This window comes from Sarcophilus harrisii, chromosome 1 (genome assembly GCF_902635505.1).
Source record: "Sarcophilus harrisii chromosome 1, mSarHar1.11, whole genome shotgun sequence".
NCBI lineage: Eukaryota > Metazoa > Chordata > Mammalia > Dasyuromorphia > Dasyuridae > Sarcophilus > Sarcophilus harrisii.
In genome coordinates this window covers 344,826,332-344,850,353 of record NC_045426.1, presented here as the reverse complement: position 1 = coordinate 344,850,353, position 24,022 = coordinate 344,826,332, and the positions used below count along the sequence as shown (strand labels likewise).

The window sequence follows — 24,022 nt, the reverse complement described above, 5'->3', positions numbered from 1 at the left end:
TCCAGGTAAACAAAATTAATACAACTAAGTTTTAAGAAGGGAAGAGGTCAATTGGGAAAAATCTTTTTCAAATATTTCTGGTAAAGGACAGATATTATAATAATAATTAGTATTTATATGTCACTTTATGCTTTGCAAAGCTCTTTCTATATGTTACCTCACGCAATCCAAAATATGTAATTAAACTGGAAGAAATCATGAAATCACTACAACTATGTTATTTTATCTCAATTAGTACCTCACTTCAACAAGAAAATTCCTTTACTCCTCCCTCAATGATTCCCTATATCCCTTGCCACAAAGGCTATTTCAAGCCTTTTCTTCTGACTTCAAGCCTCATGTGGCTCTGGCCCCCATTCCCCTCAGGCTCTTACCTGAAGACCTTTTTAAATATTTGCTGAAAATATTGAGGAAATTCAACATGAGCTCACTCTCTTCCCCTTTGCTTCATTCTCATATCACTCAAACATCTTTCCCCAATATCTCCTCCTCTACTCATCCACTTGGATGAAGAGATAGCTCTTTTCCTTCTGAAGGTCAGCCCTTTACATATACTCCTGATCCTATTCTTGTCCAACTTCTCTAGCTAATTACTGCCATTATCATCCAAACTCTACCTCATTAATCTTAAATCTCTTCTCTACTTACTCCTACTCCATCACTACAAACTTTCTCATTTTCCCTCAGCCTTAAAAAAAAAAAAATCCCTTATTCAAACTGAACATACCTGTGTGGTCATCTACTATCTCTCCTCTTTTTCTTGAGGGAGATGTCTATACAAGATTGCCTCTGCTTTCTTCTCTTGTAATATTGAAATATAGCTTCCAACTTCAACATTCAAAAGAAACTGCCCTGTCTAAAATTAACAAATTCTCTTAACAGCTAAATCGAATGACTTTTTCTCAATCCTTATTCTTCTTGACTTAGTACTATTTAACAATGTTGATCTCCCATCTCTTCCTAGATATCCTCTTCTACCTAGGTTTTAAGACAAAGGGCTTCTTGAGGGCAAGAACCGTTTTTTTGTTTTCTTTCTCTGATATCCAATTACAATATAAACTTCCACAAAGGACTACAAAGATAAAAGGGCCCTTTTTTTCTCTCTATGACCCAAGGGCATTACAAGGAGCAGTAGTTAGGAGTTGCAAATAACCAGGATTAGGATGGATATAATGAAAAATTTCCTAACAAGTGCTATCTAAAAGTAAACCAGACTACCCAACAAGACAAGCTCTTTCTTATGAAAGAAATTAATAAAAGGTCAGAAGCTCATTTTTCTATTATACTGTAGGAGTTTTTTGTTCAAGGGAGTACTGGACTTGGTAATGCCTTCTTAAGCTCTGTTCAATTCTGAAATTCTGTTACTCTATGACCTCAGGACTTAAGAACATCATCTGGTCCAATATTTTCACTTTTCAGAGAGATGTAATCACTATTTCCAGGTTATAAAGCTATTAAGTCAATGACCCAGAAGGTCAACCTGGACTTTCTCAGTCCAGATTTTATGTTCTTGTCATAGGAGACACCATAGCACACATGGTCAGAGACTGTCCTGAACTTTCTCTCTATGTCTGTGTTGGTCCACGACTGAGGGGACAATACTTCTGACTCATTTTTGTGATCCCAAATGAATCAATTTCCCTTGTAGGACTCAATGTGCTCACAACACAGTAGAAAAACTAGATATTTTGTACAGTTTTTGAAATTCTAGAATTCAAACAATTTACAATCTGTATGCACACAATATTTTGTTTTGGTTTTCTCAAGTTAAGGAGTAGCTCCAGTTAAAGATTTAGAGTAATTTTCTCTATTTAACAGAAAATAGAATCCTTCAATGAGAGAGACAAATTTTCCTTACCAAATATGGGACCAAAATCAAAATTCACTTGATTCCTTGCTAAACCATGTCCTCAGAAATTGGCTGGGTCACAAACTTACCATTATCAAAATCGATGTATTTGGTGATCTTGTGCCAAGTGCGGTAATAAAAATGCCGGACCTGTTCTTTGTTTTTCACCATGCTTGCAGGTTTGCCTTTCTTCTTATACTTCAGCGCAATATTGTTCTGAATTGCTTCAAAATCTTTCCCATGCTGGAAGATAAAGGCCAAGTTAAAAATGCAAGACATAAAAACAATGCTACTTCCTGTCTCAAATAGATTTTTTCTAGTTCTTACTTATCTTACAGGAAAAAGGGGGACAAAGGACATTAAAGTAATGTAAACTATTCTTTATAATTATGCTCACATACTTATTTTCTTTTCAATAAAAATAAAAAAGGATTAAAAGACAATTACTATATACTAAATGATGAGCACAAAGGAGTAAATTTTGGAAGAGAAATGTAAATTTTTATCATGGTTTCCTAGTTTAAAAGTGCTATTAAGAACACGAAGTCAGATATCCCAAAAGGAAGCTCAAAGTAATGCATATTTGTTAACGGAAAAAAGATCTATATAAGAATTTCATATCCCCAAGAAATACACCCTACCTTCTGAAAATGAGATGCAGTATATATTGTGTGTCCTACATCTTTGTTTTAATCATAACATTAGGAATTAAATAGTGTTTTTGTAAAACAATTATATTTAATCTAGGAGAATCCTTAATGGAACAATTCTACATTTAATTCCCTTTCTAATATCTGTGCCTTTATTTTCTTTAATTCTTCTGATAACTGTAAGCTTTTAAAAACATTTTTAGAAAAAAAAACACACAACATATTCACCAACATTGTATGAGAAGTACCAGCTGCTAAACAATTTTAGGAACAAAAACAAGCTGCTAATGTATTTCAGACAAAAAAACTAAAAGGAAAGGATGACAAGAGGAAAACAGAGGGAGGTGAATATGAGCTTGTTAGCAATGTGATGAATGGAGAAGTATGGTGTTTACAAGTTGAATGTTAGAAAGTGAAAATTAAATAGTAAAATATAACATTCAGGTTGAATGGAGATGGGGAAAGAGAAGTAATAATACAGAATATAATTAAATGTATTATACAGCAGTGAAATCTGAAGGTAAAGAGTCAAGAATTGAATAGCAACGGAAAAATACTCAACAGTTAAAGGAAAACCATAAAATGACAAATCACTGACAAAAGTGAAAAAACAGATGGTAAACAAGAAGGAATAGGTAAGAAAATATAATCGAAATATAGGTAGAGATTACAGCAAAGGGGAAAGAACTTCAATTGTTATTTTTAAAAGTGAAAATATTACATAGATGTTATTTCTAAAAAGAAAAAAAATCTGAAGACATCTTTTCTTGTTTTTTATTATTACCACAGAAAGAGAATTTCAGAATTATATAGACTGCAACTGGCCAGTTCCAGATAGATCACAACCTGCATCCTAGTCACCGTTAGGCTTCAATTACTGCCAGGATAGATGAAATTTAACAATATAAGATATAACAAATAAAAGAAATATTTTGGGCATGCTTTATCAATAATAGTTAGCATCAAATGATTACTAGATTAAACATAACCACATATATACAACAGTATATTATAGAAGAGAGAAGGCCTACCTTTTCACACAGTGCAAAATAAGAAAACAAAGTTTAGAAACAGCTGTTTGGTATTTTGTACATTATAGGAGAGATTTAAGTGCCATCTGCATCCAGAAAAGAGAACTATGTAAATTGAATGTGGATCAAAGCATATCATTTTCATTGAGAAGAAAAATCTGGAACACAAAGTTTTGCAAAGATAAATATTGACTAGCTGTGTGATCCTGGACAAGTCACTTAAACCCCAATTGTCTCAGCAGAAAAAAAAGATAAATGTTGAAAACTATTATGGCATATATTTAGAAAAATAAGATACTATTTTAAAAATTTTAAGTAAAAAAGTTTGTTCATTAGAATAGGCACACATGGCAAAGGTGAGGACAAACTGACACACAGACTTTCAGAATTGATTTGAGGGAAAGTTAACACTGAATTTTCTATCATCAGCCCATTGCCCACCTCATACAGTCCCTCGAAGAAAGTGTTCTTGTCCTCAGTGCTCCATGACTCCCACTGACGCCGGACCTTTTTACCTTCTTCTTTCTCTCCACTTGAAGAGCCCAGACTCCGGGTAGATGACTTGGAGGTTCCGGAAGGTGCACTGGGAGTGATTCCTGACACACTGCCAGAAGATGGGCCTCCATTGTCTGTCCCTAAGGGAAAGAAAGAAAGTATGGTTAGGCTATCATCATGGTAATTCATCAATCTGAACAAATGAAATTATGTTGTGAAATAACAAGCATTGCAGGATTCAACAGAACTCATGAGATCATAACCTAACAAAAAGTATCTACCAAGCATTTGTGGTAATTATGGTATTAATTTATTTTATTTCAAAATATTTCTCAGACAGTGATGGGTTGAAGATATAATTATATGTAAGTAAAGTAACTCAAGTAGCAATAAGAGAGAAATAATAACAGAACAGATATTTTTAGAGTGATTTCCATCACCACCCATGATAGTTTTTCACGCACCATACTTAAGAGGCAAAATTTAACCAGAGAGTCAAAAGGTGTACAGATTTTAAACCAGTCTCCAATTGCTAGGTTTCTTTCTTCCCTACATAAAAGTTGATTCTTTTATGCCTCTCTGATACCTAATCCCTAAATCACCCATTTATTTTCACATTACCCCAATTTACTAACCTTTTTCATATAGCTTCACTTAGTAATATTTTATCATTATTGAAAGCATAATACAATTCAAAAAATTAGTAATTTTGCTTAGCTATGTAATTTCATTCCAATGACAGCTAGATTCATAGATCTTTAGCTTGTTTTCAACAATAAAAAGCCAAATAAAGAACTATTTCTACATTGATGGTTCTTGTCTCAACCTAACAGTTTGATGTTTAATGATATCTACATTAGGAAGGCTAGCAGCCCAATATAATATTTTTTACTTAACTTTGAAAAGTACCAGGACATAGTTCCAGGGCATAAACAAATTGGACATGAGTCAACTGAGAAATGAAGGGAAGTGACACTCTAACCAATGAAAAATAAAGTGGTAAATATAAAGAACTAAAGTAGTAAATATTAAGTTCACAGTGCACTGATTCTTAAAAATAAATTTGTGTCAATTCATTAAATTTTTTAAATTTGTGAATGCTAAGTGGATTTTTAAAAAATACCAATATCTATGGAAATCAAAAATGAAAACTATGAATTCCCATGTCTTTCTATGTTTCAAAACATCTTTCCAAATTCTTAAATTCACATTTGTAATGAAATATTAAAATGTGTTTGAAAAGTTATGTAAATTCTATTAACAATTCACTTTCAAAGCAAAATATTCCATTTCAGCATCTGAGGAAGAGAAATGTAATTTTTCAAATTCAGAACCTTTTCAATCCTCAAGCTTTTTAAAGTGATATTAGAAAGATGTTAAGAATGAATGAAAACCATCTATTAAACACTTACTTCCCTTTAGACTTCTTGAACCCAATGTCAAATTCAATAAGAACTATCAATAGAACTATCTTTTTCTCTAAACCTTCCCTTTATAATTTTCCTATTATTAAGGATATCACCATACCCAGCATCACCTAGACCCACAATCTCAGTATTATACTTGACTTCTCATTCTAGTTAACAATGCTATCATCCCTAGTTCAGACACTCTTCATTTCTTGCCTGGATCACTGCCAATAGTCCTCTATTGGTTTTCATGCCTCTAATCTATCCTCCATTCAACAGACAAAACATTTTCCTAAAAGATATGTCTGACTATAACTTCTTCCTTTTACGACTTAGAAAAGTCTAGCGACTTCCTATCTTCAATATCAAATAGAAAATCTTCCCTATGATACTGAAAGCCCTTCATGATCTGCTCCCCTTCCTACCTTTTTCCTGCCTAATTTCTTTCCAAACTTTCTTTGATCCAGAAACATTAGTTTATTTGCTTTTTCCTGCACCTGTCATCCCATAGCCCATATGCTTGCCTTTACATTCCTCAAAGTGCTGCTCCTATCTGGAATCTTCTACCTCTTCATATCTACAGCTTTCTTCAACTAGGTTCAAATCTCACCTTCTGAAAATAGATTTTTTCCAGTCCTCACAGCAATCAATCCCTTCTCTTAGAAATAACCTAGTAAGAAGAATTTGTATTGTACATGCCTGGTATATAGATGACTATTTGCATGTGGCCTCCCCTATTAGAATGGGGATTTCTTCACTAAAATGGGCCCTGTTTTTGTCTTTCTTTGTATTCCAGTTAAATGCTTAGTAAATACTGGTTGGCCAATTGACTAAGTTCTGGGGACACAAATTCAACAGTGAGAAAGTCGCCGTCCTGAAGGAAAAGAAAAAGACTAAGGAGAAAGGCAATGTCTTCCTTTAAAAAAAAATTACAATAGAAAAATATTCTATAATGGATAGGGAGAAACTTCAAAATCAGAAAATATGAATTCAACCAATAGCTTGAATGTGCACAGGCATATACTGGTTATGCAACTCTAGGCAAGTTATTTAGCAAAGGATCAGTCATATATTAAAATGCTTTACTTACCTTGTGTAGTGCTTCCTACAACTCTTTCTGACTAAAGAGCAATTGCTAATCTTCATTAATAGAGGATGCTTTCCATAGTGAAAGCCAGTGACATACAATATTAAGTCTATAACAATACATACTTCAGCTAAAAAGATTCATTCATCTACAAAACGAATAGAGGAAATAAATATTGATGTTCATATAAGGTCCTAAGTGCCTACCTACTCTTTTATTTTCTCTGACCATATATTATTAGCACAACATCAAGAAACTTTATAAAGCAAAATAATTCTAATTTAACAGGAGGTCAAAAAAGAACCCTCATAAAAATGAAAATTTTCTCCCCTCAAATGATCCAAGAGTAGAAACAAGCTTAGAATCTATCCTTAATAAGAAAACATAACAATTGTATTGTTCAAATCTTTTTTAAGTGAATGCAAGAATTTTTTTATCAAGTAGTCAAGTGCTTTGAAAAATAAAAATAACAAGAAATAATTTTCAGAACAAATATCTTCTGTGCTTTTTAAAGAATTACTTTTCTAGTGAATTTATTAAATGCTTAACCATTCACCAATAAGAATTACAAACGGACATTTTCCTATGTTCCAAGACAGAAAGAAGTACAAACACTGAAGAACAAAAAGCAGAGAATCCATTAGGTAAAACATCAGAAAGCACTTCAGATTTTTGGATGAACATTCAGAATAAATCATCAATGTCACTTCTCCAAGAAGATTCAGTTACCCCATATGATAAATTTGATTCTCCAATTTTTACAGATTTGCCAAGTTCAGCCACATGGAAAATGACTAATCAATACAGTAAAAAACACACAGAAAAAAAACCCTCCCTATTATGTTAGCATAATTACCTTGGGACTTGGAAGGTCCTGTAATTTTTACTTTCTTCAAAACAAAAAATGCAAACTCAACTTTTTTTTTTTTTTTGCTATGATATTACTTTAACATTCATATTCTATAAATATTTCAGGAAACATATTTCAGTTCTTTTCTCTGAAGTATATAGCATATCATTTGACCTTTGCCATTCGTTTTACACAACATTCACCTAAAACTATAACTTCCTATGAAAATCTTCAGGATAAGAGTCTTAAGATTGATTTTTCAACTTCTATACAGAATTTCTTGAAGTTTGGTGCAGGCCCACACAATGTAACAAACTGTCCCATTTCAAATGATGGTAACAATAAAAGCTAGCGGGAAGGAACATTAAAGGACCTTGGGTTTGTTTAATCCCCTTATTTTACAAAAGAGAAAACTGAGGCTTCGGGCCATTAAGGGACTTTGACTTGCCCAAGATCATATATTAGGTAATAAGTATCAGCCAAGATTTGAAACCAGGTAGTCTAGATCCAGAATTTTCCCCATTCTCCCCAACAGCACAATCCCTAAATTTCAACATGATGATAAAAAAGGTTTCATCTTGTTTTAAAATGGTACTTGCCAACTATTTCAGAAAGGTATGTATTTGGCTCTACATGGGTAATTGTACATGTTTGTGGTTTTCTTGGTTCCACCTTATTTCATTCTGTATCACTTTATACAAATCTTCATGTTTTTCTGAATTCCTTATATTAATCATTTCTTCCTACAAGGCTAACATCTCCTGTCACCTTAACCTTTTCTAGTTACTGCCCGATCAGTGGGTATCCACATCGCTTCCTGTTCTTCCCACCAGTTATTAGGGTCTTTTCTTTCTCCTGAAACCACTTCAGGTGGTTACAGAAATACTGGAATGTGGAACCAGAGAAACCTCCTTCTGATATCTGACTCAGACATTTATAAACTATGATCCTGGACAAGGATCCCTTTTGGACAGAGATTCTTCATCTACAAAATAGATGACAGCACTTAATTCTGGGCTTATTCTTAGCATAGAATGAGTATTTAGGAGTAACAGTGTTCTGGAGACACAGGTTATGAAAAATTTTGTAATTTTCCCCACAAAGTTCAAACATGACACCCACAAAGGTCAGAACAATTTGCAACTCTACCAATGATTTATAAATTTACCACAGCCTCTCCCATTTACTATAACTATTATTTATAGTTATCTTTGCCAATTTACAGAGTATAAAGTGAAACCCAAAAGTTGTTTTAATCTTTCTCTTACTATTAAAGACCTGGTTGATATTTTCATATAGGTAGTTAGATAATTCTTCCTTTGAAAACTTTGTTCATTTGCTCTGTCCACTTACCTCTTAAGGAATGGGTCTTGGTGTTATATGTATGTTCCCTAGATAATATGCATATCAGATATGCAGTTTCTGTTACTGTTCTATCTTAATTCATTTTGATGATGCAAATATTTACTTCGATCTAATCAAATTGTGTATTTTATCTTTTGTGACCTCTTCTGCGTTCTACCTAATTTTTACAAATGGTATCTTGATCTCTGGCCTTGTTCTTTTGTCAACTGCTAAAACATTCTCTCTACAGGGAAGCTACACATATATTTAATGTCAGACTCATTAAAGAGTTTTCTCTTTCTGTGTACTTCATAAGCCAATATAGAGAATTAGCTTTAACAAGCCAGGGTCATCAAATCAACTCATACTTTTAGGGTGAAAGAAAGACAAAATTTCCTCAAAAGATAACATTATGGTGAACCTATTAAAAGCAAATCTAGTTCATGCTATAATTGGTTTAACACTCCAGTCAAAGGGATCAGACAGTAGTAACAAGGAAGAAAAACATTCAAACTTCTGATAACTTCAAACAAAATAGTTTAAAGAAGGAAGAGGATTCATTATTATGTTGAGCATGACAAAGAATCAATGCTAAAAACAACAACAACAAACCACCAAGCTAAACCACATATATGTTTTTTACCATTGACTCAATTCAAACATTTAATAAGTACCTAAAGGCACTGGCATTTAAAAAAAATTATATTACTTGTCAGGAATAACTAGAACGTGATGAGTTGGAAGGAACCTTACTGGCCACCTCTTTCCACATCTTTCTGTTCAATGATCTTTTGCTTGAAGATTCTCAGCAACGGGGAAGCCAATCTCCTGAGACTAACTGACAGCTCTTATTATTAAAAAAAATCCAAAACAAGTTTTCTTGCTATCAGACCTAAATGAACCTCTTTGCAACTTCCATTCACTGTTCTTTTGGCAAAAAGATCATGTCTCTGCTGCTCTTCCAGGTGACAAGTGGGTATCTGAAAAACTATGTCTTCCATTCTCCTCCAGGATATACATCTCAAATTCTCTGAAATGATCCTCACATGGGATATTTGAACTGAATCCTCACTAAATGCCTTCCATCATATAGCAGCCCTCCTCTAGATGCTTTGCAGGTTTATCAACATTCTCCTTAAAATGTGGGGCCCAAAAGTGAATGCAATACTTGAGATGTGACCTGACCTAGGACAAAGTACATTAAGATGTAGCACCCCCATATTTCTGAAAGCTATGCCTCTCTTTGAGCAGCACTGAAGTTCCCAAATTTTCTCAATTCATGGTACATTTTGTATCTCAATAATTTTTTCGATGTCCCTCGACCAGAAGAAATACTTAACGGTTCTATTTCTTAAGTAGTTAGGTCCAAAGAACTTATTAAATATTTATGTCCTAACAACTTAGTATGGAAAAATTTGAAAAATGTACACTTGAAAAAAATACACATAAACTGAAAGGAAAAAAATAACATTTTTAGTTCATTTCTTAAATAATTATAATTACTTATTAATGAAATGTGTGTGTGCCTGCCAGGCACTGTATATCTTTTCAAACTTTGGAATCATATTAAGACACCATCACCTTCACTTCCTATTCCACATTGATTTTCACATATTACTTGCTTTTTATCACATTGGTGGTGGGGGTTACCAGAATAATCAATGAAAACTCAGCTTGACAAAGACATGACATCACAAACAAGGAAGTTCATTAAGTTACCTGTGCAGTCAAAGCACCAGTTTAAAAAAATTAAAATTGCACTGAGAACATTATCAAAATGAACATAACATGAAACTGAACTATCTTGAGACTATAGTGCACATACAGTGCATATATTTGACAGGTCCAATGTTTACCTTAATTATTATTAATTATTAATGTTTCCCTTAAAAATTTTAACTATCTTATAATGTTGCTATCAATTATCCAACATGGTACCACAGGGCATGTGGGACACCTAGGGGTAGCATAAGAACTCATTGGCTTCCTTGGCCAATTACTTTCTTGGATAACACATTCTTCTAAATTATATTAAGTTTGGAGTCTATTAAAATGCACTGCTGTTTAGTTGAATGTCCCTGATCTTGAATTTAGGTTCAAAAAAATCTATACAAGTGAAATAGTAAATATTTAGTTACATGGTGTTCTAAAGTTTACAATATACTTTACAAATATTTTCATTTTATTTTTCCATTTTACAGATAAGTAAAGTGAAGCAGACAGAGGCTAAGTGACTTGTCCCAGCATTACTGAGCTAACAAATGCCTTAACTTCAATATGAATTGGATCTTCCCAACTTCAGGTCCAGTTCTGTGTCCATTGCACCACCTTTTGCACCTTGCTTAATTTTGGAAACCTCAGATAATGATGCAGTCAGTTAATGGTTATAATCATTACCATCACTATTCAATCCAATATTCTACTGTGCCAAGATGTTTTTAAAAGCTGACTGTGACAGCACAGAACTAAGCACAGATTTTTGGGGCACACCATTGAACTACATTAATAATTAGGCAACCAATTCTGAATCCAACTAATTGCAATGTCATCTAATTTACTTCTTTCCATCTTTTTCCATGAACAGCATAAAAGTATCAAACACTTTGCTAAAATCCAGATAAAGTACATCCTCAGCATTTCTCTAACCAACCTGTGTAGTCAATTCCCTAATCAAAAAGGGAAATAAAGCTATTCTTTGAAGAATAAAATGGTGCTAGTTCTTTTCGACCTCTACCTATTTTTGTAGATACTCTTCAATCATCCCTTTATAATTCAGAATTTTTGAAGGAATTAAAGTGAAGAACACTAGTTTGCAGACTCCATTTCCTTTCTAGTTTTGAAAAATGCCCACTGTGCTGGATATAACAGTTCCTGCTTTCAAAGAGCTTATATTCTACTGAAGAATTACAACAAATACACAGACACAGATAAGAAAGGAAGTGGCAAATGAGCTGTGAAATGAATGATTTTAAGAAATGGAAGGGAGGCAAGAATGAATTTCAAACAAGGATCACCCATCCAAAGTAGAGAGGTAGAAAATGGAACGCATATACAAAAAACAATTTGACGAGAAAAATATACAAACATGAATAAAATGACGTACGATAAAAACAACAACAAAACCAAAAACACCAAACACCGACTCATAGCAAGAGACTGGTGACCACACAAAAACCTAAAATTTGTGCCACATGAAGTAAAGATTAAAAACAAAACAAAATAATGAGAAGGGTTGAGATCTCTCTATTACCAGTGCCAAAACCTGGCTACCCTTTCTCATCCCTTGAGGATGACTTCAACTATAGCATCAGTGTGGTTTTGGCCAGCATCCACACCCACATGACTCTACACTAATTCTGGTATCTCTTCTTGGATCTTTACATTTAGCTCTGGACATTAAGTTAAACATGCCCAGATCTCTTATTAATTTTTACCTGCTTTTTGAATTTATACATGTAGAATCTTTTGTCTACTGCTGAAACTGCTATTCTATATGTATGTTGTACATACATATACTTTTATGCTGACTACAGTATTTCTTAGTTTGACTCTACATAATCTAAAAGATTTCAGAAAATCTAGAGGAGGACTTTTCACGTTCTTGTTTATTTTGTTGTCAGTTTCTTGAGATTCTTCTATAATAATGAATTAGTGGAAGTAATCTCTTCTGTTGATAAGAGCTCTACAGTTTGGTGGATTCCTCACTTTTGATAACAATCTACTGAAAAATAAATTGTCCCCTAAAGGTTCTAGAAACCTCTATTTAGATATCAGTGAATCTGTTCCTGCACTTACTTTATGAGAATTACTGAAGACAATAAAATATTTGATAAGTAATGAGGCTTGGGGGGGGGGGGGAGGAGGAGGGGGCAGCTAGGTGGTGCAGTAGATAAGAGCACCAGCCCTGAAGTCAGGAGGACCCAAGTTCAAATCTGGTCTCAGACACTCAAAAAATCTGGTCTCAGAACTTAACACTTCCTAGCTGTGTAACCGTGGGAAAGTCACTTAACTCAATTGCCTCAGGGGAAAAAAAAAAAAAAAAGTAATGAGGCTTGTGATATAGATTGTTTAGAAAGTTTTGATCTCTACTTGGTATTTGTGAGACTGAAGCTTAACTATTTTTTTTTATATTTTCCTGCTACTAAATTTTTGATTTAAAACTTCTAAATGTTTCATATTGCTTGCAATTTGATTTTGGATTCTCCTTCAAAATGTTTAAACCTAATAGTTCTAATAATATCTGCTCCTTGTGAAGACTAAAATTAGATTTATTTTGCACCCAAGGTAATTCTTGATTAAAATTTTTGGTTATCTTTGATCTCAGTAATGAGACATTAAAAATCTTATTGTCTTTATTTTTTCCTGTTCCAAATTTGTCATAGGTTAGTAGTATGCAATTCAGAATTGCTTCATGAAGACATAATATTTTTATATTAAGCCTTTCTTTACATACCAATTTTATTATATTTTCTTTCAAAACTATTCTGAAATTTTTTTATTAGATTTATTTTGAAGTTCTCGGTTCCATTATTATTTTGAATGGTACAAATCCATTTGTACTAAAATATGTTAATCTTAATCAGAGGGAAAAGAGCTATAATTGAGCATTTTGAAGCCAAGCAACTGACACTTTTACAATTACTCAATTTAATAATAAAACTGATTTTAGATCATCCTAATCAGTTTTATATTCAAATGCATAAGTACAAGAAAAGATCTATTTTAAGATAAAGATTGAGAAATATTTAAATACATAGGTGTCATTTTAAATTCAGAATATGTTCATGTATTTAGGATATACGTATGATGTTAACCTACATTTTAAAATGTAGGCAGAAAAAATTAAAAAGTCCAATTAGAAACTATAGTAAATGACATTTTTCAATCCAGAACTACTCAAAAATTAGTCAAAAGCCAATGAGCAATAGGTAAGGCAATCACTAGCAAAGTGAGTCTGAGTATGAGCAAATAAACCCAAAGCCTGGAACCTGACCAGAAAAATGCCAAAAATACATATAACCTTCAAGGTTCTGTGGCTGGAGGCACCAAGAGAGAAATCCTCTTAAAGAAAGCTGCAGGGTTCTTGCAAAACCAAAGTAGGAATCTTGGGCAATCCAGTGCAGGCAGAGCAGGTAGCCCAGATGTGATCCTGAGCCACCTCCAAGGGTTCCAAAGGTGCCTTAGCATACTGCCTCAAAACACCAAAGAGGACTCAAAACCCTTAAGATACAGGATTCAGAGGGCTTATTTCCCCTTCCTCCAAATGCACAAGAATCTGAGGAGACCAAAGAACCTGCCATCTCACACAAAAATTCAGTGTAAGACAAAGCCTGGCACCAGCACAAAACCCTAATTCAGTAAATTAAGCAGGATAGAGGAGGTGGAGTCAAGACAGAAAACAATGAATACTACCAAAAGTTATTCCACATCTAGAGAGAGATGTACTCAAACCTTAAAAGGATAAGTGATTATGTAAAAATTACCAACAATGACTCAAAGGACAAAATGGACTTTCCATAAAGCCTTGACTACATACCTAAAAGAAATGAAGTAAGAAATAAGAATGAAATAAAAGGTCTAAGAATTGGAAGAAAGAGAAAAGTGGTCAAGAAATGAACTTCCTGAAAACTGGATTGGACCAAACAGAAATGAATGACTCAATGAGATTGCAAGAAATATTAGAATAAAATCAAGACCCAAAAGTAGAAGAAAGTGAAAATTTTTTTAAATGAGTTGGCAAACAGGTCAAGGAAAGTTTATGTAAAAATTACTGGTCAAGGGGCAGCTAGGTGGTACAGTGGATAGAGCACCAGCCCTCAAGTCAAGAGGACCTGAGTTCAAATCTAGTCTCAGACACTTAACACTTCCTAAGTGTGTGACACTGGGCAAGTCACTTAATCCCAATTACTTCAGGGGGGAGGAAAAAAAACAAAACAAAAACAGAACTAGAAGGCAAAAATAAGAAATTCATTGATCATCTTCTGATCAAAAGGAAAAGTTCCAAGAATGTCAAAATCAAAATGCTGAGAGCTCCTGCATCAAAGAGATAATCTAGAAATTAACAATTCAAATATGAATATATATATATATATATATATATATATATATAGAGAGAGAGAGAGAGTGTGTGTGTGTGTGTGTCAGGATCATACAAAACTGGAGATGTTGGAATGTAATATTCAAGAAGGCAAAAGATATAGTTATGGAACAAATCATTTATATTGTAACCTATGTTAGACTGCCTAACATCTTAAAGAGGAGAGACAAGGGGGAAGAAAAATTTGGAACTCAAAATCTTATTAAAAATGGATGTTGAAAACTGTATATATAAAATTAGAAAAAATACTACATACATAAAAATTACTTATACTGCAAAGCTGAATATTATCCTAAAAGGAGCAAAAAAAAATGGGCCTTTAATGGAATATAGTATTTCCAAGCATTTCTAATAAAAAGACCAGAAGAGGAATTTTGAAATGCAAACACCAGAGAAACTAGAAAGATTCATTTGAACATTTATAAAGGGCTAGATACTCAATAAGGGGAAAAGAAAAAAGTGTTCCTTTAAAACCTTTATTTTTCAGAGTACATTAGAACATACAAAGTATACAAGATAATTCCATAGAGCCAATGGTGAAACATGTTAATCACCTCCTGAGAGAGGAGACTCGATCTTTTTTTGGATATGTGTAAATGCTCAACTTAGTATGTAACAAAGGTTTCATTTTTCCTTTATTCTCAAAGTGGAAAAAGGGGAGCAAGTGGATTATTATTCCCTAAAAAAACGTAATTTTTTGCTCTAAATCACTACTGATTAGAGAAATGCAAAAATTAAGACAACTATGAGGTACCATTATACATACACTTCTCAGATTGGCTAAGATAACAGGAAAAGATAATGATAAATATGGGAAAACTGAGACCAGTACATTGTTGGTGGAGATGTGAACTGTTCCAACCATTCTGGAGAACAATTTGGAACTATGCCCAAAGCGTTATCAAATTGTGAATACCCTTTGCTCCAGCAGTATCTCTGCTGGCCCTGTATCCCAAAGAGATCATAAAAGGACCTACATGTGCAAAAATGTTTGTAGCAGGCTTTTTTGTAGTGGTAAGGAGCGGAACTGAGCAGATGTCCAACATTTAGGGAATGGCTAAATAAGCTCTAAAAACATAGTAAAATATTTTATATATAGGAAATACATAGTAAAATATTATAGTAAAATTAAAAAATAGTAAAAAATGATCAAGATGATTTCAGAAAGGCCTGGAGAGACTTATATGAACTGAGCTAAGTGAATGAGCAGAACCAAAAGAACACTGTACGTAACAACAAGATTATGTAATGACCAACTGTAATGGACATGACTCTTTTCAACAAAGAGGTGATTTAGGCCAATTCCAATAGACTTGTGTTGTAGAGAGCCATTTGTATCCAGATAAAGAACTATGAATACTGAAAATAAAATGCTATCAAATACACATTTACACACACACCAGAGTATATTGAAGGAAAATATATGGACCTGAAAATAAAATTGAATTTTGAAAGAATACTAAGAGTTAAATTTTAAAAACTGAGGTGGTGGTTCTGTTCTAAGAGTTTTAAGAGAAGAAAGAAAAAGAAAAAAAAAACATACACACAAATGTAAAAGAGAGAGGACTTTGTTTATTTCTTTTACTTGGGGTAAACGAGAAGAGGCAGGGGTCCTCAAACTTTTTAAATAGGGGGCCAGTTCACTGTCCCTCAGACTGTTGGAGGGCTGGACTGTAGTAAAAACAAAAACTTTTGTTTTGTGGACCTTTAAATAAAGAAACTTCATAGCCCTGGGTGTGGGGAAAATTGTCCTCAGCTGCCGCATCTGGCCGCGGGCCGTAGTTTGAGGACCCCTGGCTTAGAGTCATGGAAGAAGGGAGTGAAAATTCAGTTATCATATGAATGACACACTTATTTGTATTAGACATGGAGGTTGGATACAAACTTATTTGGTGTAAATTATGTAAAATTTGACAGGGAAAAGCAAAGATGGAGGGATGATGTGGGAGAATAGGTACTTTGATGACAACATGCAAGCAAAACAAATTTCTTAACCCTAAAAGTAAGATAAAATGGGGGAAAAGGAAGTCAAGAATTAGGATCTAATCACATGCCCATCAACTAGGGAATGACTAAGCAAACTGTTATATGAATGTAATGAAATATTAATGTACTATAAGAAATGAAGACAAAGACAATTCTGGAAATTTCTATGCACTATGAAACAGATTCAGAGTGAAGTAAACAGAACTAAGAGGATGACTTAGACAAAGTTGGTCAGTCTTTTCCAGTCACATCCACCTTTTCTTGACCCCATTTAGGGTTTTCCTGGCAAAGATAACTGACGTGGTTTACCATTTTCTTCTCTAGATCATTTGACACTGAGGCAAATAGGAGTAAATGACTCATCCAGGGTCACATAACTAATAAGTATCTGAGGCCAAATTTAAACTCATGAAGATAAAGTCTTCCTGATTCCAAATCCATTGCTCTCTAGTCACTGTGCCACTTAGCTGCAATCTTGTACAAAACAAAACAAAAAATAACATAAAGAAAGGCAACTTTTGAAAGATTCAAGGAAATAATGACCAATCTAAAGACTCTTCAGACAACCTATGATGAAGCATGTTACCCATCTCTTGACAGAAAGAAGTAACAGATTCAAGATACATACATTTTTGTTTCCATGCTTACAAAAGTTTTTCTATCCATCTTTCAGTTCTTTTTAATGTGGGGAAGAGGTGAAGAAAGAAGGAAGGGAAGTAATTGTTAAGTTTAAAAAAATTTGTAAGAATTTTTAAAAATGAAAAGAAAATTATTAAATTCAGGAGAGAAAAACAGATGTTAAAAATTTTGAATCCTAAATAAGAGTTTAGTAAATGAACGAACTCAGGATAAGTAAAGTAGCATCAATTTTTATTACATTCCTTCAGGAAGCTGGTTCAAAAACTTAAGATGAGTTTACACAATTTTCAGAAGCAAGAGCATAAGCCTTTTATTCCTGATCCGGGCTGCAAATCTCCCCCATCTCTCCAATGGCTGGGGAGATGAGGTTAACATTCTTTCCCAATCCATCCACAACATTCATCCCTTAAAATGTCCCAGCTCCCACTATATTCATTACATGGCCATTATAATGAACCTTAGATCCTACTGGAGAGAAGTTAATATTTATGAAGCAATTAAACATATGTAATCTAGTTAAGATATGACCTTTGTCCTACTTTCAGGCTTTTTTTTTTTTTTAAACTACTTAACTAGTTTTGCCCAGTTTTACCTAGTTTCCATTTGATTTTGGAGCTCCCCCCTCCTCTGAACCACTTATGGTTCCAGACTTTTGTCTACTCTGGGAATATAACTGCTTATTGTTTTTCAATCAGACAAGTAGGGTCATTTAAAAATAATGTTTGGAATCTTTTCATACACACATTTGTTGTTTGTACTTCATTCTCAAAGACATACATGATATCAGAAAGGTGAAGCCATGCCATGCAAGCAAACTGTATATAAATGAGGAAGAGTTGTGCAAGGTCACCTGCCTCATTTTCGCCTTCAGAATCACCTAGTCCGGCGGCCAGACAGAGATTGGAACTACTGAAATTGGCCCTGGATGCACTAGGAAAAAAAAAATTTTTTTTTTTGGATAATCTGACCCTGAGGGGAGTATATGTGATAATCTGACTAATGAGGCAAATAATGGCCTTTTTAGCCTAATTTTTTTTTTAAATACACAAAACCAATATGGAGATTAATAAATGTGAAAATGCTCTTATAATTTTACCTTATTCATTTCAATCCATGAAAACCCACCTAACCTTCAGAATCATCTGAATCTCCTCTTCCAAAATGTTAGCATAGATAGCAAACTTTATTTTCCTCATCTATAACAAACTCTAAGATGATATGGCCTTTCTAACCTCTACCCTAGCAACTATTTTTCCCTATTAAGTGAGTATCAGAACCAGAAAAATACTTCTTTCTTAAGTTTCTTTCCTTCTCAAAGGATGCCAAGAAATAATTATCTGCTTGGCTTTTGGTAAAGCAAATGTTTCAGCAAATATTCAAGTAACTGAGCTCCCATATCAGTAATATATGTGCCAGGTTTTGTGACCTGCTTCCACATTCCTCATCAACTTCTTCCCTCTGTCCAGGTGTTCTGTAGAACCCTTGGATTACTACCTTTCTTCTGTTTCTACTTCCACTGATTGTGGAAGCAAAGGAAAAAAAATCAAAAACATTTTCTATCATGTATCCTCATACCCTTCTGATTTCTGGATGTTCTCATACAAATCTATTTTCTCAATATATAGTGCTCTCTTAACTTTGTAGTTTCTTTTGAATAAGGCATACCATTCTAGGGTCATGTTCTAGTCACAAGTCTCATATCATCAAATTTCAATCACTCCAAGAGGTCAAATTTGCCTTCCTGTATTAGGCCTTTTGGTTAGTCTTGCTTATTAACCATATTTTATGCTCCTTGATAGTTCAATTAACCATATATTAACTCATACATTTATTATCTATTAGTCAAAATGCAAAGTTCACCTAGGAGAATTACTGTTCTCATGAAGGCTGTAATGAAACATACACAACTAACTAATTTATGAAAAGTTCATGAGAGTTACCAATAAAGCTCCACATGCAATAACAACTGAAGCTTAAGTTAGGAGTTCTTAACCTAGAAATAAGAACTTCTTCTATAATAACTATTTCAACACAATTAGTTTCTTATGTCAGTCAATAAGCATTTATTAAGTTCCAACGATGTATCAGGTATGATACAAAGTACCTGACATACAAAGAAAAGTCAAAGGAAAAAGTGCAAAGCAACCTCAAGAAGTTCACAGTCTAAAAACAGATAACAAGCAAAAATAGATACAAACAAACTCTGCAGAGAAAAAAACCCCATATTTAAGTATACAAAAACCCATAAATAAGTAAATAAGAGAGAGAAGATATTCTAATTAAGAGGATACTAGGGAAGCCAGAAGTCAAGAGATGAGGAAGAAGAGCATTTCAGGCATAGAAAACATCCAGAGAAAATGTCCAGAGCCAAAAGATAGAGTATCTTGCTCATGGAACAGCAAGGAGGCTGGTGTCACTAGATTGAAGAAAATCAGAAAGGTAGAAGGAAGGTTTAGATTATAAAGGACTTTAAACACCAAACAAATGATTTTATTCTGGAAATGATATAAGTCATTGGACTTAAATAGGGTGGTAACATAGTCAGACTTATACTTTTAAAAATCACTTTAGAGACTGAATAGAGAATGGACGGGAATAGGGAAAGATCAGTGGCAGAGAGACCAACCAGCACATTATTGCAAACAATCAGTCATGAGGAAATGAAGTCCTGCATTAGTGTGTTAACAGGATCAGGAGAAACGAGGGAGTATTTGAGTTTCAAAGGTGAAATCAAGAAGTCTTGGCAAAAAATTGGATTTGGGAGAGTGAGATATTATAGTGGGAAGCTGAAGATGACACCTACTTTATGATCATGGGGGATTGACAAGATAGTACTACTCTCAAAATTAAAAGGAAGTTTGGAAAGAAGAATTTGGAGGATGAGATCAGTTTCACAGACATGTTAACAATCATCAGCATACTTTTTTTGGTGGCAAAGAATCTGGAAATTGAGAGAATGGCCATCAATTGGAAAATGGCCAAACAAGTTGTGGTATCTGAATGTAATAGAATACTATTACTCTACAAGAAATGATGAGCAGATGTATTTAAAAACAACAACAACCCGGAAAGACTTACATGAACTGATGCTAAGTAAAGTGAACAAAACTAGGAAATGTTGTATGTACACAGATTGTGCAATGATCAACTATGATTGACTTAGCTCTTCTCAGCAATGCAACAATCCAAGATAATTCCAAAAGACTCATGTTGGAAAATGCTATCCACATTCAGAGAAAGAACCAGGGGTTTGATTGAAGCATACTTTCTTTTATGTGTGATTTTTTCCCTCTTGTTCTGTTTCTTCTTTCACAACATGACTGCACACATATAACCTATATCAGATTGGTTGCAAGAAAAATTTGGAACTCAAAATTTTATAAAAAATGAATGGTGAAAATTATCTCTCCATGCAATTGAAAAAAAAAATACCATATACCTAAAAAAAGAATAACCAGCATAGAGATAATGATCAAATCTATGGGAGATGATAAGATTACCAAATGAAACTGTACAGAAGAGGACTCAGCAGGCCTGTGGCACAGCCACGGTGATGAACTGAAAGACGATTCACCAAAGGAGACTGAGAAGGAATATTCAGATAAATGGGAGAACTAAATAAGAATATTGTCCCAAAAACTTAGAAAGAATAAAGTATTAAGGAAAAAAGAGTGATCAAAAATGTAAAAGCCCATAAGAGAAGTCAAATAGAATGAGGATTCCAAAAAGCCTTCTGGGTTTTGTAATTATGAGATTACTGACAACTTTGGAGAGGGCAGTTCTATGGGATAATAAAGTCAGAAGCTGAATTGTAGGGGTTAAGAAGAAAAATGGGAAGAAATGAAGACATTTATTTTAGAACAGTCTTCTTAAAGAATTACAACTCTTTAAACACAAAGGGAAGAAGGGATATAGACCGACAGTGAAAATGGAAGGATCTGTTAGTTTCTGAGGGAGAGAGATACCTGGGTTTGTAAGCAGTAAGAAAGGAGTCATTAAATTAGAATAGATTGGAATAAGTGAAAAATGGGGATGACAGGAAATAGGACAGGACAGGATCCTTAGTGCAGATAAGAGTTTGTCTTGGGAAAGAGTAGGTTCACTTCGAGACACTGACAGAAGGCATTTGAGTGATTATGAGATGACCAATAGGAAAATGATTTCAATTTTTTAAGTAAAATATAAGGCAAGGTTCTCAGCTTGAGGGGAGTAGGAAACCATGGAAGTTTTGAAGAAGAATGGAAAAGTTTGGAAGAGCCACTAGTCAATTGAATAGTGCATTCATAAGAGAAGTATAGAAGAACTGCCAAGTATCCTAAGTGCCCTATTGAGGTTGTGTCATATAAATTTGTAATACTATATACTTTACTTAATTAATTTAACACAAAATTTAACACAAAAAGGATTTATGAATCCCAGATCTAGGAAACGAATCAGGTAGAAAAGAAGGCCTGAATGAATTAAGAAAGCTATATCTAAGTCTTTAATAGCAAATGACACGCTAGACTCTTGGAAAACTGTCCTACTAAAAGGAGAGAACAAAAATAAGAATAATTTGGTGATTATTTCAATTCGCAAGGTTTCAGAGTTGAGAAGAGCAGCTACAGGAACGATACTGGCACACTCTTTCTAGAAGCATTGGCAAAATTTACTTAATTATGAAAAGGGGAAAAAAGAGTGAACATGCCAGGAGAATAGGAACTAAATGAACCTTAAGGCACTCATTGACAATGAAACACCAAAACCTGAGGCAAAGAGGGTAGGATGTAGCTACTGTACAATAGTTATCATAATAGCTGATATTTATTGTCAAGCTTGGTAAAGCCCTATACATTTTATTTTATTTCATTAAATCTACATTACAACGTGAGAGAAGGAACTTCAGATATTTTTATGCACAGTCTGGATAAAGAAAATGAGACTTGACTGTATCATCACAAAACTAGTATCAGAGGTAAAATTCAAATTTGGGTTTCTCCAGATCTCTATTTTTTACTCTGTTACACTATATATCTCTACAGTTAGCTTTACTTTCTTTATTTTTATTATGCACTAAATATTCCAAAAAATGCTTTTGGATGTCAAGGTTCAATTGAGAAATTGTAGTCAAATTTTTTTTAAGATTTTAATTAAAATTTCAATGACAAAGTTTTTTCCTTTCAGGCTGACTGAACTTAATGCCATTCATCTTCAAAGAAAAGTAGTGAACAGTAGCTCTGAGGTCAAAGTCTCGAATTATAAACAATTTTGAAAAGTTCTTCCTTACACCTTTTCCCTGTACTCCTAAATGTGACTAAACATATTACTGTCTGTTAGTTGAGGCTGAAATAGAAGTGCTTTTGCAGGCCTGAATGAAATTCCCCAAAATGGAAAACACTATTCATGGCCTATTGCCTTCAATACAAAATGGTAGGTGACCCTGTGGGGCAAACCAAGTACCAATACAGTCATCTTCACAAGAAATAATTCATACAAGCAGCAAGGTACCTTAAAATAGTTTTAATTTAGGGTTCCTTGCACATCTAATAAGACATATGATGTGTCAGATGGTACAGATAAGTTTGTTTTAAGACATTCAAAAATGTTGAGAACACCATCCCTATCAATCACTCTTACTGGGAAATACTTGAAAGAAATCAAAGCTTATTAAATCAAATGTTATCACTTCATGTCCAGATAAAACCAGATGCCACTTAACTGGCCCCCTCTGTCATCTGATTTATTCTGCTGTCCAATTAATCTTTGTAAAACAGTGATTTTTTTCATGCCATTCCCAATAAACAAATCTAAATTTACTAGTCTAGCATTTAAAACATTCCAATCACTGCTTACTAAATTAAGTACAAATTCCCTTTCCTGGCATTTAAGGCCACCCCCAATTTGACACCACTCTATTTTTCCAGCTTTATATTTATTCATCTCCCTAGACTTTCCTTTCTGGCTAAAACAAATCATTTGCTGCTCTGCCACCACCATAAATAGCAGAAGTCTAGGCAGCTCAAAATCTGTAAAGTCATCTAGTTCAACCCATATCTGACCAAGAAGTGGCTATATGGCTTCTACTCTGAGAGCCTTTCCACTTTTAAACAATTTACTTTAAGAAAATTTTTCAGTATATGTGCATCAAGTCTCAATCTGCCTCTCATATTCACTAACAGCTCCTACATCTGCAGCAGGCAGCCAATCAGAACAAGCCTAATCCTTCTTTCACATGACCGTCCTTCAAATATTTAAATAGCTAAACTATCTGTCATGCCTTTTCTCCAAGTTATAAATCCTCTAGATCCTTCAACTAAAATTTGCATGTCCAGAGATCCTCTCACTATCCAGGTTTCCCTTTTATTCTAAATTCCAGTAAAATATGCTACATACAGAATATACAGCTTACAACTATTCTGGATTAGAGTTGAATGAGACCAAAATAATATTATTATTATGACTTGAACTTCTTTTAATGCAGGCCAATAGGGTTAATTGCTGCTGCCAAACTATAGAATCAAAATGAGCCTGAGTTCATTAACAGTTCCAACTCCTCTCTGGCTTTTCTGACTTTCTTCACTCCAATTTCCCATGCCTAGTTTGCCC

General features: G+C 33.9%; 1 protein-coding gene across 2 annotated transcripts in view; it reads right to left on the bottom strand.

The window, feature by feature from the left end:
* CRAMP1 (cramped chromatin regulator homolog 1) overlaps positions 1–24,022 on the bottom strand; it is a 94,989-nt gene that overhangs the window by 58,332 nt on the left and 12,635 nt on the right. For both annotated transcript variants that reach the window (XM_003761997.4, XM_031945787.1), the window contains exons 3-4: positions 3,972–4,165; positions 1,939–2,092 (exon numbers count right to left, since the gene is read on the bottom strand). In XM_003761997.4, coding sequence (XP_003762045.1) covers positions 1,939–2,092; positions 3,972–4,165 — 348 coding nt within the window. The remainder of the gene's footprint in view (positions 1–1,938; positions 2,093–3,971; positions 4,166–24,022) is intronic.